A 12,930-nucleotide genomic window follows, 5' to 3' on the forward strand; every position below is an offset into this window, starting at 1 on the left:
GCAACACCAGGACTTCCTTTTAGAGTGGACGTGTGGGTTAGTCAGGATCCCAGGGACAGCTTCGTCCTGCACAACTGCTACAGTTGGAGAACGTGCCACGGAAGGATCTTTCCTATGAACCAGTGAACAACCCCTAAAGGTTACTGCAGCAGACCAAGTGGGTGGTGTGTTAGCTTCCACCAAGCAGCTCCAAGATACCTTCCTATTCTCCTTGCTAATTGGAAACAGGCTAAGACACCAGCTGTGGCGTATCCACAGCCTTCCGCCGGCAGCATGGGAAACGTCATGCCCTGCAGGTCGACGTGGGAAGGCAGCTATAAAAATGCCACTGTAGAATTCGCAGGTTTGTGTTCAAAATGACCTCCAGACCCCATTCCCACAACAGAGATGCATTTCTTTAAATTTCTCAAGACCAAGTCTTACTTTGCAGCCTACAAAGCCACTGTGTAGCTGGCCTCAAATTCCTGCTTCAAGGCTCCTAAGTGTTGGGACCAGAGGCATAAGCTACAGTGCCCAGCAAGATAAGATTTTTCACCCAGTTTTCACACAAAAGATCAAAGAGTTGTCTGGAATCCTACACTAGGGAGGGAGGAAGGAGGGTCATAAGTTCAAAGCCAGCCTGGGCTTCCTAGCAACACTGTCTCAAAATATCAAAAGTAATAAATCCATCAAGGAAAAGGCCATCTGTTAGGCTAATGATGGAACAGGGCAGCTGGAACCAGCTTCCTAAGAGTCAGGTGGTTTTTGCTCTGTCCTGCCCACCATGTGTTCTTAAAACCAGTGGCCCTCACTTATTCCAGCAGACGGAGCCAGCACTGCTTTTTTGGCAAGCTTCAAGTGGCAATTTCCAGCCAGACTTTGTTTTATCCTGTTGCCTAATTAAAGACACTAAGAAGCTGTTCCCCCTCCTGCTCCCATGCTCATGGCGGCGAACTGAACCCAGCGAGGAGAGAGGGGACTATGGCTCGGGAACAGGTATGTGGGACATGCAATGGTCTTTTTAAAGGAAGCTAGGAGAAAACATGGGCATGTGAGGACACGCATGTCAAAACGCTGCACACAGAGTTGACACACAGGGAGTGGCCTAAGCTAGCATCTGGTGCCACATGCTGAGGTGGTCACATTCTATACACAGATCACTTCTTCTGCTAGCCTGGGCAGACCTGTGCCTGCCTCGTAGCACCAGAACACACCAATGAGGTGCAAAAGGCAGGGACTGCAGAGGTTCAAGAGTGCCCCTCTCCACTCCCACTGTCTTGTGCAGCCAGTCACTGACCTGAGAGCCCTGAGCCCACCAAGATCTTACAAAGTTTCTCCCACAATGGTTATACTAAAGTGGTTACCTCATCTACATCCCTAAGTGACAATGCCTCCAAGCAGGCTGCTTAGGGGATCACCGTTCACCGTGATTTCATTATTTTTTAAAAGATTTATTTATTTATATATGCAAGTACACTATCGTTCTTTTCAGACACACAAGAGGACAAGGGATCCTATTACAGATGGTTGTGCACCACCATGAACTGGGAATTGAATTGCTGGGAATTGAACTGGAAGAACAGTTAGTGCCCTCAACTGCTGGGCCATCTCTCCAGCCCGCGACTTCATTATTAATGGCAAGGGCCTGTGAACATATGTGGTAAACTTTCCGGTAACAAAAGGCTGTATATGGAATTATATAGTGGTTCTGCTTTGTGGCTGGGAATTCTGCTGCAGGGAAATCAGAACATAGGGCATTCTCCATATACCTTATGGTGAAAAGATGAAGTTAAATGTCTTAGCTTCATTCCTGTTGCTGTGATAAAACACTGTGACCAAACAACTTACCGGAGAGTCTATTTTATAATTCACAGCTCCAGCGTGCAGTCCATCAGAGCCAGAAGTCACTCCTACAACACAGGATCTCATGCTGCTGCCCACAACGGGCAGGTCTTCACACCTTAACTAAGTAATCAAGCTAATTCCTCACAGACTGCCCACAGGCCAACTCATCTAGGCAGTCCTTTGTTGAGATTCCTTTCCCAGGTGAACCTAGAGGGCGTGAAGCTGACAATTAAAGCTAACCACTGCTACGTGGGTCACGCCTGTAGTGTCTGGGATGCTTCCCAAGCCAGGTAATGTATTAGTCCATGTGTGCAGAACTCCTGAAGGACAGTTGAGATTTCCTTTCCAAGTTACAAGTCTGAAAAGCTGTCATACTGCCAGAGTTGGCCTCAGTGGCCTCAGGGCTGGACTCTGGATGCTCAGACCTCAAATAACAATCATAGGGACTAGAGCGAAAAATACAGTCTTCCCCAGCCACTCTGGGCCTCGTCAGCGTGTGCCTCTCCTCATCTGCGGGAGCGGCAAGGGAGGGGGGTGACCCCTGCTGCAGCTCTTGCTTCCTTCTCCCAACTTTTGTCCCCACTCATCAAGCAGCAGCGCCAGTGATGGAGCATCCCAACCCTGAGGTTTCCTGAGTAGAGTGACACAGCTGGGAATCACTATACAGAGAGGAGGAAGCAAGCGCAGGGCCAATCCCCACAACACTGGGCCACTGAGCACCGAGTGTGCCTCCTGGGACTCCAGTGAGACTGGGCCTGCAGCTGTGGCCCCAGCTGCTCAGATGTGACTCGGTCCTTTTTAGAAACAGTTCGTCGGTTAATTTGGCTCCTAGTTTATTTTGTTTGTGTCTTCACTCCCTCCTGGAGTGAAAGGGGAAAAGAGGACTGTGTTGTAGTTAAAAGCAACATACTTTTTGAAAATAAAACAAGATGAGCCCAAGTGGCAAGAATGTCACCGAGCGCTGGAGAGGCAGCTGCATGAGGGTGGGAGCACAACCCATGGTCAGAGAATCCTGGCAGGCTCGGCTGCTGGGACTTCGTGTGGTCCTGATGCACTTCCGCATGGGTGGCAGAGACATCAGAAGTTGCTGGGGGCTCTTGGAGCAAGCAGTGGAAGATATCAAGTAGTGTTTTGCCCCCACGTGTCTAAGTGACCGGGATTCTCACCAGTTAGCAGCTGGATGAGGTAAAGGACCAAGCCTGCCTTGAAGCACTGGGCAAGGCCATGTGTGTAAGCTCTGTCAATGTGACAGGAACACGTTGGAACATCGGTGTTCTTCCAGAGGCTGAACATGGAAACTGTGTTAATGCCCATATTCTCTTGAATTTCAGATTCTGATTTCCACTGAGCTGAGATACACTCCAAGTTTGCCCTACTCTTTGGCAGAGGGGTCTAGGATTCCATTTGAACAACTTAAACCCAGGGAAAGTCCCAACTCTCTAGCTTGCGTAACCATTTCTGAGGTGAGGCCTGCCACCTTGTGGCCAAAGTCGCTGCTACAGCTGGGCTCCCTGCAAAGCCAAGCAGGAGCCTTGGCCAGGTTCTCAGAGCTTCCCTTCCAGCTACTGGCGGGTTTCCTAACACGGACTGCTCCGTTTTATTCCTGTTTCCTGGGGAAATGGTGATCGAACATTCATTGTTCTCAAAGGTGAAAATTCATGATAGTGATTTTCCATTTTCATTTGGCAAGAACATAGCCACAAGTGTTCTCCTGTAGTCAGTCACTTAAAAGGACAACTTGTGCACCACCCCTTCCCCCCAACATACAACCCCCAGGCTGTTCTAACACTGGCCAGAAAGCATTTGACAAGTACACTTCTTACTCCTCTTGCACCCAGGATGGCAGAAGGGCCTCACGTTGCACCAAGCCAGCGCAGTGCTATGCATGGCCACTCTTCTCCAGGATGCAGGATGTGCTCTCATTGATTTTCATTTTGTAACACAATGCAGGAGACAAAGCACAGGAGAGTGGCTTTATGCTGGCGAGATGTGCTTGCTTCCTTTTGGTGCCTTCTGTTTCTTTAGCACTTTCTGAGGTGTTGAAGGGGAGACTAAGTGTCAGCAGGCTCAGCAGAGTGCTGTGAATTCTTCCCTGCTGCCTTCTAGACCCAGCATGCTGTGACAGTCATTACAGTCCCCATCAGCTCACATTGTGTTCCAGCCTTTGTGGACAACAGTAAAGAAAGAGCTTTGGGCTCAGCACATGCCTTTAATCCCAGCAGAAGCAGGTAGAGCTCTGTGAATTCTAACCCAGACTGGACTACAGAGAGTTCCAGAACACCCAGGACTACATAGAGAAAGAAACCCCATCTCTGTCTCTGACTCTCACACAACCCCCTCTCCCCCAAGAAAAGGCTTTGGGCTCTTCTGGTTTTTAAAAGCTGACTAGAGACCAAAGATCTCCAAGACTCCATGGACTACTCACATCAGACATTTGTGCAGGTACCCTGGGCCAGCAGGAAGTGTCCATCCTGGGAGGACACAGACTGAATACTACCAGTACTCTCCCCAGACACCCCAGAGCCCTGCCACCTGCCACCTGGTACATGGGCTCGCTTGCCCAGTTGGTTCTCGCAAGAGTTTTACTAGAGTTGAAGGAACAGAAAGGGGAGCAGGTCGGCGCTGTGGTTTCTGTTGCACATGCAACAACTTGCTCAGCCTTCCTAGAATGAGCAGCTAAAGGAATCCTAAAGCCCCAGCCACTGGAGCTGCTGTGCTTGAGGATGTAGTACAACTACTTTTCTTGGAAGCTCAACTCTAAACCAATTGTTTGTGGTTACAGAAGTAGTGTTTAGAATGGATTCCGAGTCCCAGCACCCAACTCCTCCCCAGTCACTCAGCAGGTGCAGCTATCTGTTTTGCTCTTCTCCAACCTCACTGTATTCTGGGGGTGTTAAGGATCCAGCTTGTCCCTGGGGATCTGAGAGCTCAGTGCTGAGGCAGTATGATTAGAGCCTCGGCACTCTGACCTTGCAAGATCTTCACCTCAGAACACCCAGTGCTCCTTCCTGATTTAAAAATGAAATTCTTGAAGCCGGGCGGTGGTGGCGCACGCCTTTAATCCCAGCACTTGGGAGGCAGAGGCAGGTGGATTTCTGAGTTCGAGGCCAGCCTGGTCTACAGAGTGAGTTCCAGGACAGCCAGGACTACACAGAGAAACCCTGTCTCGAAAAAAAAAAAAAAAATGAAATTCTCGTTTTTTATTTTTAATTACATGTATATGAGTGCATCTGTGTTGGTGCATATCTGAGGAGGCCAGAAGAAGGAGCAGATCAATTGGAGATCAAATTAAAGGTGGTTGTGATCCGTCCAACATGAGCGCAGGAAATTAAACAGGGGTCCTCTGAAATACCAGTTAGATGCCCTTAACTGTGGAGCCATTTCTCCAGCCCCTTCCATCATCATTACTGTGTGTGTTGAGGTCAAAGGAAGACTGTGGAGTCGGTTTTCTCCTTCCACCTTTATGTGGGTTCCAGGGATTAAACTCAGGTCACCAGGTTTTGACAGCAAGTGCCTTTACTCCCTGGGCCATCTTGCTGTCTCCCTAAATTACAGCATTTAATCAAGTGTAACAAAACCCACAATTAGCAGCAAGGAACTGGTAAGCAAGCTGGCACTTCCAGCAGCAGGTTATGTTGCACAGTAGACTCAGGGTCTAGTCTTTCTTCATACAGAATCCTCAAAAAGATGCCTGTAAAGCCAGGCATGGTGGTGTACACCTTTAGTCCCGGCACTCTGGAAGCAGAGGCAGGTGGGGCTCTATGCTCAAGGCCACCCTGGTCTATATAGTGAGTTCCAGACTTTCCAGCACTATCCAGTGAGACCCAGTCTCAAACAAACAGGGGCTGTGCTAAGGGATGACACCACGCGATGAACTGCTTCTGTTGGTTCACCAAAAAGAGGGAAAATACACATCAGCTGCCTGTGAAACTGAAGGTCTGGACACACCAGCCCAGAGATGGCTACAGAGAAGACCAAAGAACAGCTGGCTGCTGGGTGCCATGCCCTGCAGCCCTCAGCTTCCCGGGAGACACTAAGGCACTGGGAACGTGGCTCCACTGGCAGAGTACTTATCTAGTACACACTAGCAAAAAGTTACAATCTCAAAACTAGTGGAGATGGGAGATCGTAGGGAGAATTTTGATGATGCTGGAGGGTTGGTTCAGTGGTTAAGAGCACCTGCTGCTCTTCCAGAGGACACAGGTTCGGTTCCTAACACTCACATGGTGGTTCATGACCCCCCAGTTCCAGGGGGAATGACACCTCCACTGACCTCCACCACGTACCAGGCATACTTGTGGTGTAGTGTACATACATGCAGACAAACACTCATATAAGTAAAACAAAGAATTTCGACCTTTGTTGTTTAATAATAAGGACAGCAGAAACTAAAAGAAACTCATATTTTTCCAGTACCATACAATGGTGGCAATGCCTACCTCCTGGCTCCTGTGTTGTCACCTTGGCCAATCTCCTAGCATCAGTCCAGCAGAGCAGGGGCTGGAGGCGCCCTTCCCCTCCCACTGAGGATTCCTGCGCTCCTTCAGTGGTAACTCCTGTCCCTGCTCAAGTCTTCCACCTTTATCCTCAGCTGTCTTTTCCCTTCAAAGAGCAGGATGCTCGCAGCCATGGCTGAATTCAGACTGTCCACACCAGGTACAACAGGGATCAGCAGTCTCTTGCCACCAGTACTCTCAGCCAATTGCAGGGACTCCAGGCTCACTCCATGTGTCTCCCCACCTATCACCACAGCTGCTGGTGCTTCTGTCCAGTCCAAATCATAACTCTGGACCTCAAGTTTGGGAAGCCAGTCTTTTCTGGTTTTAGTGTCTAGGTCCTCTTCATACTTGTGAAACTTTAAGAATCGGCGATCACATGCCCAGTCGCGGTCACTGGTTTTACTGGACATCTGAACCTGGGCATAGAGACCACAGTTGTCTGCCACATAGACTCGGGTGTCAGGAGGCAAGTGATTGGGCACTGTTTCCCATTCCACATTGTTTACAATGGGCACCTGGAAATGTGCCCCCATGCCTGCCCGGAGCACTTTAGGCTCCCAGACATCCACACAGCCTAAAAAACAAAGGATACAATTGAGACTTCACAAACCTTCCCAGACTACAAAGGGAATGCTGAGGTAAGTCCCCTTAATTCTAACCAAAAGATAAACCAAAAGCTTTTCCATTACAGTCTTTTCCATTGCTGGGACTAAGAGCCTCCCGTCCGATGACAGTGACCAGCAAAGGGTCTGAAGACCGATTGCTGCTAATGCTGAAATAGATTTTGTTCATCGCATCCATACACAGGTGCCAGGCATTGCAGGGGATGTAATGGTGATTAAAATGCCACCACGGACCTGCAGGAATGCAGGGTATCAACTGTGGCACTGGAAGAACATTGAACCAGGTGACTGTAGTATCAACAGGAACTAATATAAAAGCATGAACAAGAAAACACTGAACATCTAAGAGACTGTGACACTGAACTGGCTCCTAAGGGACAAGAGGATCTTGTTGGAGAAAGGTCCAGGTAGAGGACAAAGGCAGAGTGAGCAAGCATGCCTGCTGTTAGACAGAGTGGGGTGGGATAGGAGGCCAGAGGCAGGCAATGGCCAACATAACAGAAACAGTGCACTAAGCTGAGGAGCATAGAATTTTATCATGAACATTTACCGAAGGATTTAAGCAAACCAAGGACTAAATCTGACTTTCTTAGAAAGTCCCATTTGACTTGACCCATTTGTCAATCTGGACTAGAGCAGTCTCCCTACACTAACAATGGGGAAACCAGGCAAGAAGTTCATACAGCAATCCAGGAGGAACCAGGACCCCAACTACTTAGTAGCCCTGTCCCTGCCAAGGCCTGCCTTCATGCTGCAGTGAGAAGGCTAGAGGAACCCACTATGACACAGTCACATCTAGACTTAAGGATTCCTGTGCATTGGCTGCCCAGCAGATACTGACCTGTCTATATGCCTACTCCCACCACAGGAGAGTAGGAGGAAGGCATTTCACCATGAGTGTCATAGGGCTGCCTTATGACAAGTCATTTTAAAAGTTAACTCGTCAAATTTAGAATAGTATCTATTCTCTGTTGGATGTCAGACCAACAGAGAATGTACTCATGCCCAGACATCCCCACCTACAGGCTTTCCTAAGCATTGCAGGGAGCCAGAGATGGGAGCTGGGCTATAGGCCGAGATGAAGAAAAGGACTAGATGGGCCAGATCTTCTTCATCTAGAGAGGAGTAAGGAACCAGTGAGAGCTCCTTCTGCCGCATACCCGTGAACTGGCCGGCACACCTACTGTCCCAACCTCCTTCACCCCAGCCGTGGGAACAAGAACTACACCACCTCAGCGATGTGATGTGAGCACATTTTCAAAACCGCACTGCTGTCAAGGCACTCAACAATGGAATGCGTGGGGTACTGAAAATGGAACCCCAGAAACTAGATCTCACACTGCCAGACCTGTGCTTGGACAGAATGTGTCAGGGGAGAGTTGAATGGAGCAATTTAGGCAAGTCTCAGCAATTGTTCCACTATTAGTTTATATTTAATAGTAGCTTGGGTGTTTCTGATGAATGACATGCTCCCTCCCCTCCGCTCCCAGGGTGTAAAAGGCATTCTAGACATGTCTCAACTGCTAGCCAGGTACATTTAGAACCAAGCCTATTAATCCCTTTCTGTGAGAAAAAGCTCAAATGTAGGCTAATTTGTGTATAGCTGTTGTAACTATATATTCCCGAGGCTAAGAAAAATGTACCAGGACACATAATCACTTTGGTGACAGCTTTCCTTCCATGGGATTCTGAACTCAAGAGTTAGGAAGGATTTATATACTCAACACTTTGAGAACTCCAGATAGACAAAGATCTTAAACCAAGTCTTAACTTTGGCATGTAAATAATTAATGCATATTCATAAAACTCATAAAATGGGAACCCATTTCTTCCCTTCATTGATTTAAAATTCCAAAACAACGCAGCAGGTCTCAAAATAATTTTAAAACACAAGCAACATTTACCGAACGCTTCTTTGCATCATTTCAAGTAATCTCAAAAAAACAAAGACCAACCATGAGGAAGAGTCTTCTTATTCCTACTTTAGACAAGAGATTTGACATTTAACATATTGTTTATGGGCACGCAGTTAACCCAGGGAAGATCAGATAGTCAGACCCATGCGTGTCTGTCTAGATCCCTAACTCACTTGAAAACAGCCAACAAAGGTGCCAGGGAGGAAGTGCTTTTCCAAGGCTGGAGAGCTGCTCAGCATTCAAGAGTGTAGGCTGCTCTCACAGTGCACCTAACCAACTGGGGGGGTTGACTCCCAGAACCCACAGTGGGCAGCTCATAACTTCCTGTAGCTACAGTTCGAGGGCATCCTGAACCTGATCTTTGTAGACACCTGCACTTATATGTGCACACATAGACATACACATGTACACAGAATTAAAAATAAAATTAACCTATTTTGTTTTATTTAAAAAGAGGTATTCTTACCTTTGGTGAGTAAGACTTTACTGCAGCCTGCTCCAGCTGCAGATCTCAGGATTGTCCCCAGATTCCCAGGGTCACGGAGATTGTCACAAATCAACACTAAGGGCAGTGAATGGTGAAGCTGAGTCTCTGGATATGTTATCTTAATAGGGTCAGGTTTGGCAAAAATCCCTAAGAAAACAACACAGGCAATTCACTAGTCTGGAGTGTGCATGGGAATGGTTTGACTTTTTTTTTTTTTTTAATCATTCTTTATGTTTTCACAATTACCAAATGAAAACAAGAATATATTAAGACTACAAAATTTCAAACAACAAAAATTCTACCACTGTTAACCCCATCCTACCCCTTCTCCTTTCTGAACTCTATGCACCCAACTATATTTGCACACTTAACTGTGCTTTTTCACAGACAAACCACTGGGGGTGTGGTGGCAATCGGCTGGGAGCAGGAGAACTGAGAGTTTAAAGCCATCCTGATCTCTATAACAACATGTTCACACACAAAACAACAAGGGTTTGGGATGTTCTCAGTGGTGCAGCACTTGCCTAGCATGCAGATGGCTTTGAGGTTGATCCCTAACACTTCTAGAAGCAACAAAAACAGGATCTGAAAGCAAATGTTAAATATGACATATAGGAGCTGGAGCGCTGACTCAGCAGTTAAGAATACCTGCAGCTCTTGAGGACCTGAGTTCAATTCCCAGCACCCACATTGTGGCTCACAAATCCAGTCTCAGGAGATCTGATCCCCTCTTTTGACCTCAGTAGGCACCAGCCACACACATGGTGCACATACATATATGTAGGCAAAGTACTCATATATGTAACATTTTAGATTTAAAAACTAGCATCTATATAACCTATAAGTGAAGTTTTAAAAAGCTCATTTTGTCATCTTACACAATGAGTCTTTAAAATTTAATATCATGTCAGTATATTTGCAGCTACTATATTTTTCTAAGTGTTCTAATATGATGTGTCAGAGTTTAGCTCTTTCCAGTCTTTTCCTTTGTTTGGTAGGTTGGTTGTCTATTTGTAGGCTTGGCTATTCTACAGCTTGTCTATAAATGAGGCTGGCCTCCAACCCACAAAGATACACTTGCTTCTGTCTCCTGAGTACTAGGATTAAAGGCATGCACAACCACTGCCCGGCCCTTTGCAGTTTTTTAGTTGATAATTAGATTTAAAAGTTTCCCCATTACAAACAAACAAAAACAAAACAAAACAAAAAAATGCTACAGTAAGTGTCCACAGAAAACTCTGTAGATGTCTGAAAACTTCTCTGAGTCAAATTCCTGCAAGTGAAATGGACAGTGCACATATACTCTTACTGTTAACAAATGCCATGGGAACTGTTCTCCTCAGAGGCTAGGGGTCTCTATCCATGTCTAGAATGATAAATATCTGCCTCCTAGCTCAAAGCCTACTTATCAGAGGACATGTTTACTCTCATCTTTTACCACTCAGGAAAAGCAGCACTGCATTATTTCACTTTGCATTTTCCCCATTGCCAGGGAGACGGACATCTTTCGCACTCACCTGCCTACCTGTGACCCCTTTACATTACTGTCTTTGCTTATGCTTCCCAAACTGTCTTGAGGCTGGAGCCTTTCTCTATTTTCCTGTTGGGTTTTTGTTTTACTTAATGTGTAGGCTTAACCTAAATATTTAAACAATAGCAACATAGCTCTCCTTCATTGTTTGTCTTAAAACTTAAAAAATATCCCCAGGAAGCAAATTCATAAAATTTTTAACAGCCTTGCCCAGAAGTACTATATTGAAGACACTGTCTGCAAGGGCTCATACTGAAGGAGTTGGGGGGTAGCTGAGGACCAAGCCATTTGTAAGGTCTCTTGCTGACGGTCAGAATCTTAGGAAGTTGAGCACAGTAACACTTACCCAGTGACCCTTTTATCCTCAATCTAATACAACACACACAAATCAGCTGGGGTGCTCGGAAAAAAATGAAAACGCTAAGTGGCTTCCTTAATGAAAAATTCTCTCATTTAATAATCTCTGCAACGTATCCTAAAGCACAGTTTTCAGAGCAGTATCTAGGGGGAAAGAAAGAAACTAGAAAGGTGGCTGAAGATGAACTTGCAATTCTCCGAGATGGCTCAGCAGGTAAAAGGTATCTACTGCCATGCCTGACAACCTGAGACAGATGTCCAGGACTCATATAGTGGAGAGGGAAAACTGATTCGCACAGATTGTACAGATTGTCTTCTGACCCATGCATGTATACACACAAAATAGTTTTATTTTGAGATAGGGTTTCACTATTTGCTCTGGCTATCCTGGAACTATGTAGATCAGGCTGGCCTCAAACTCACAGAAATCTGCTTGCCTCTGCCTCCCAAATTCTGGAATTTTTAAATGCTTGCATTAATCCTGGCTCATAAAATGTTTTTAACATTACATAAAACAAACAAACCAACAACAACAACAACAAAACTGGGCATGTCTTGTTTTTCATGCTTCCTTCTCAGCAGTAAGGAGGTACAAGCAGGAACATCAGTGGTTCAGAGCTATCCTCAGCTACATACAGAGTTTTAAGCCTGCCTGAACTACTATTGTCAAAAACAAGCAAAAGGCCCACAATTCAATATGAATGAGAAATTGGTTCAGTTGCCAGTAAAAATACCATTAAAACATATAGGCCTGAGAAGTCCTATTTCTTTTTAGACATTAGTCAATAAAAATTTAAACTTAATTTAAATAAAATTCGTTACCTTAAGACAAGTATGAACAAGAAAGTCTAGGATACTACACTTGTATGAAATAGAAATTCCAGATATTGACACACTGTATATCACTGACCCATTATTCCTTGTGGTGTTACTAGGTCCGACCAATCCTTGATATCCTCAAATTTCACCTTAATGAGGCTGACACCTTTCAGCTTATCTACCGGCAACTCCTTGAGGTATTCCAGACGGCTAAAAAAGAACATTTTTGGCACAGCTCCAGCCTTGAGAGCATCTGCAATCAGTCTGCGACCTTCCAGTAGGATCTTCCCTTGCTTTTCCCGAAAAGGCCTGGACTTAACTATTGTCATCACACTGCTGTGGGTGCAAACAGAGAGGGGATGATTATCAACGTTCTTGTCATGTAGGGATATATGTAGTTCTAACAGACACAAGCCTCAAAGAAGACATTTATTTTGCACTGTAGAAACAGTAAGAGCCAGAAGCTCCATCGTGAGGCAAAAGAAACGGGAATAGATGACAAGTCTCAAAAACATATCACCTTAGTCTCCTGTCCCCGGGAAAGGCCTTATCGTAGCGAAGCCCTGCCTCTTCCCAGGTGTGAGGGGTCTGGGATGGGGATGTCTCAAGAGGCTGTTTCTGTCGCTGCCCCTGGGAACTGGCCTGAGGGGCCGCCTTGCCGGACTGCTTGTCAGGAGCGCGCTTCCGTCCCTCCACCTGTCCAGAGGGAGACAACACTCTCACCGGGCTGCGCCGCAGCGCCCGGACCCAGCGCCGAGAATCGAGGTCTCGAGTCTGGACCACTCGCAGCAATGGTCTCAGGGAGCACCACATGCCCTTCGCCAGCGTTGCCATCTTTCCTCTGGCGCGCGCTACCTCATCGGAGCGCGGGGTC

At 46.5% G+C, this 12,930-nt stretch overlaps 1 protein-coding gene across 1 annotated transcript; it reads right to left on the reverse strand.

Moving 5' to 3' along the window:
* Nucleotides 1–6,158: 6,158 nt before the first annotated feature.
* Nucleotides 6,159–12,926, reverse strand: Mrm3 (mitochondrial rRNA methyltransferase 3). Its single transcript, XM_034507936.2, has 4 exons — nt 12,577–12,926; nt 12,148–12,392; nt 9,329–9,496; nt 6,159–6,897 (listed from the first exon to the last, which is right to left on the reverse strand). Exons 1-4 carry the CDS (start codon nt 12,888–12,890, stop codon nt 6,368–6,370), a joined length of 1,257 nt encoding a protein of 418 aa, XP_034363827.1. The 5' UTR covers nt 12,891–12,926; the 3' UTR covers nt 6,159–6,367.
* Nucleotides 12,927–12,930: the final 4 nt, after the last annotated feature.

The sequence above is a fragment of the Arvicanthis niloticus genome, chromosome 6 (assembly GCF_011762505.2).
Source record: "Arvicanthis niloticus isolate mArvNil1 chromosome 6, mArvNil1.pat.X, whole genome shotgun sequence".
Taxonomy (NCBI): domain Eukaryota; kingdom Metazoa; phylum Chordata; class Mammalia; order Rodentia; family Muridae; genus Arvicanthis; species Arvicanthis niloticus.

Excerpts from the sequence above, each read along its gene's own strand:
- Mrm3 (XM_034507936.2), bottom strand. The coding sequence starts at position 12,890 with ATGGCAACGCTGGCGAAGGGCATGTGGTGCTCCCTGAGACCATTGCTG. Across the intron at positions 12,393-12,576 it reads CCCGGGGACAGGAGACTAAG|CAGTGTGATGACAATAGTTA; the intron begins GTGATATGTTTT and ends TTGCACCCACAG. Across the intron at positions 6,898-9,328 it reads TAAAGTCTTACTCACCAAAG|GCTGTGTGGATGTCTGGGAG; the intron begins GTAAGAATACCT and ends TTTGTTTTTTAG.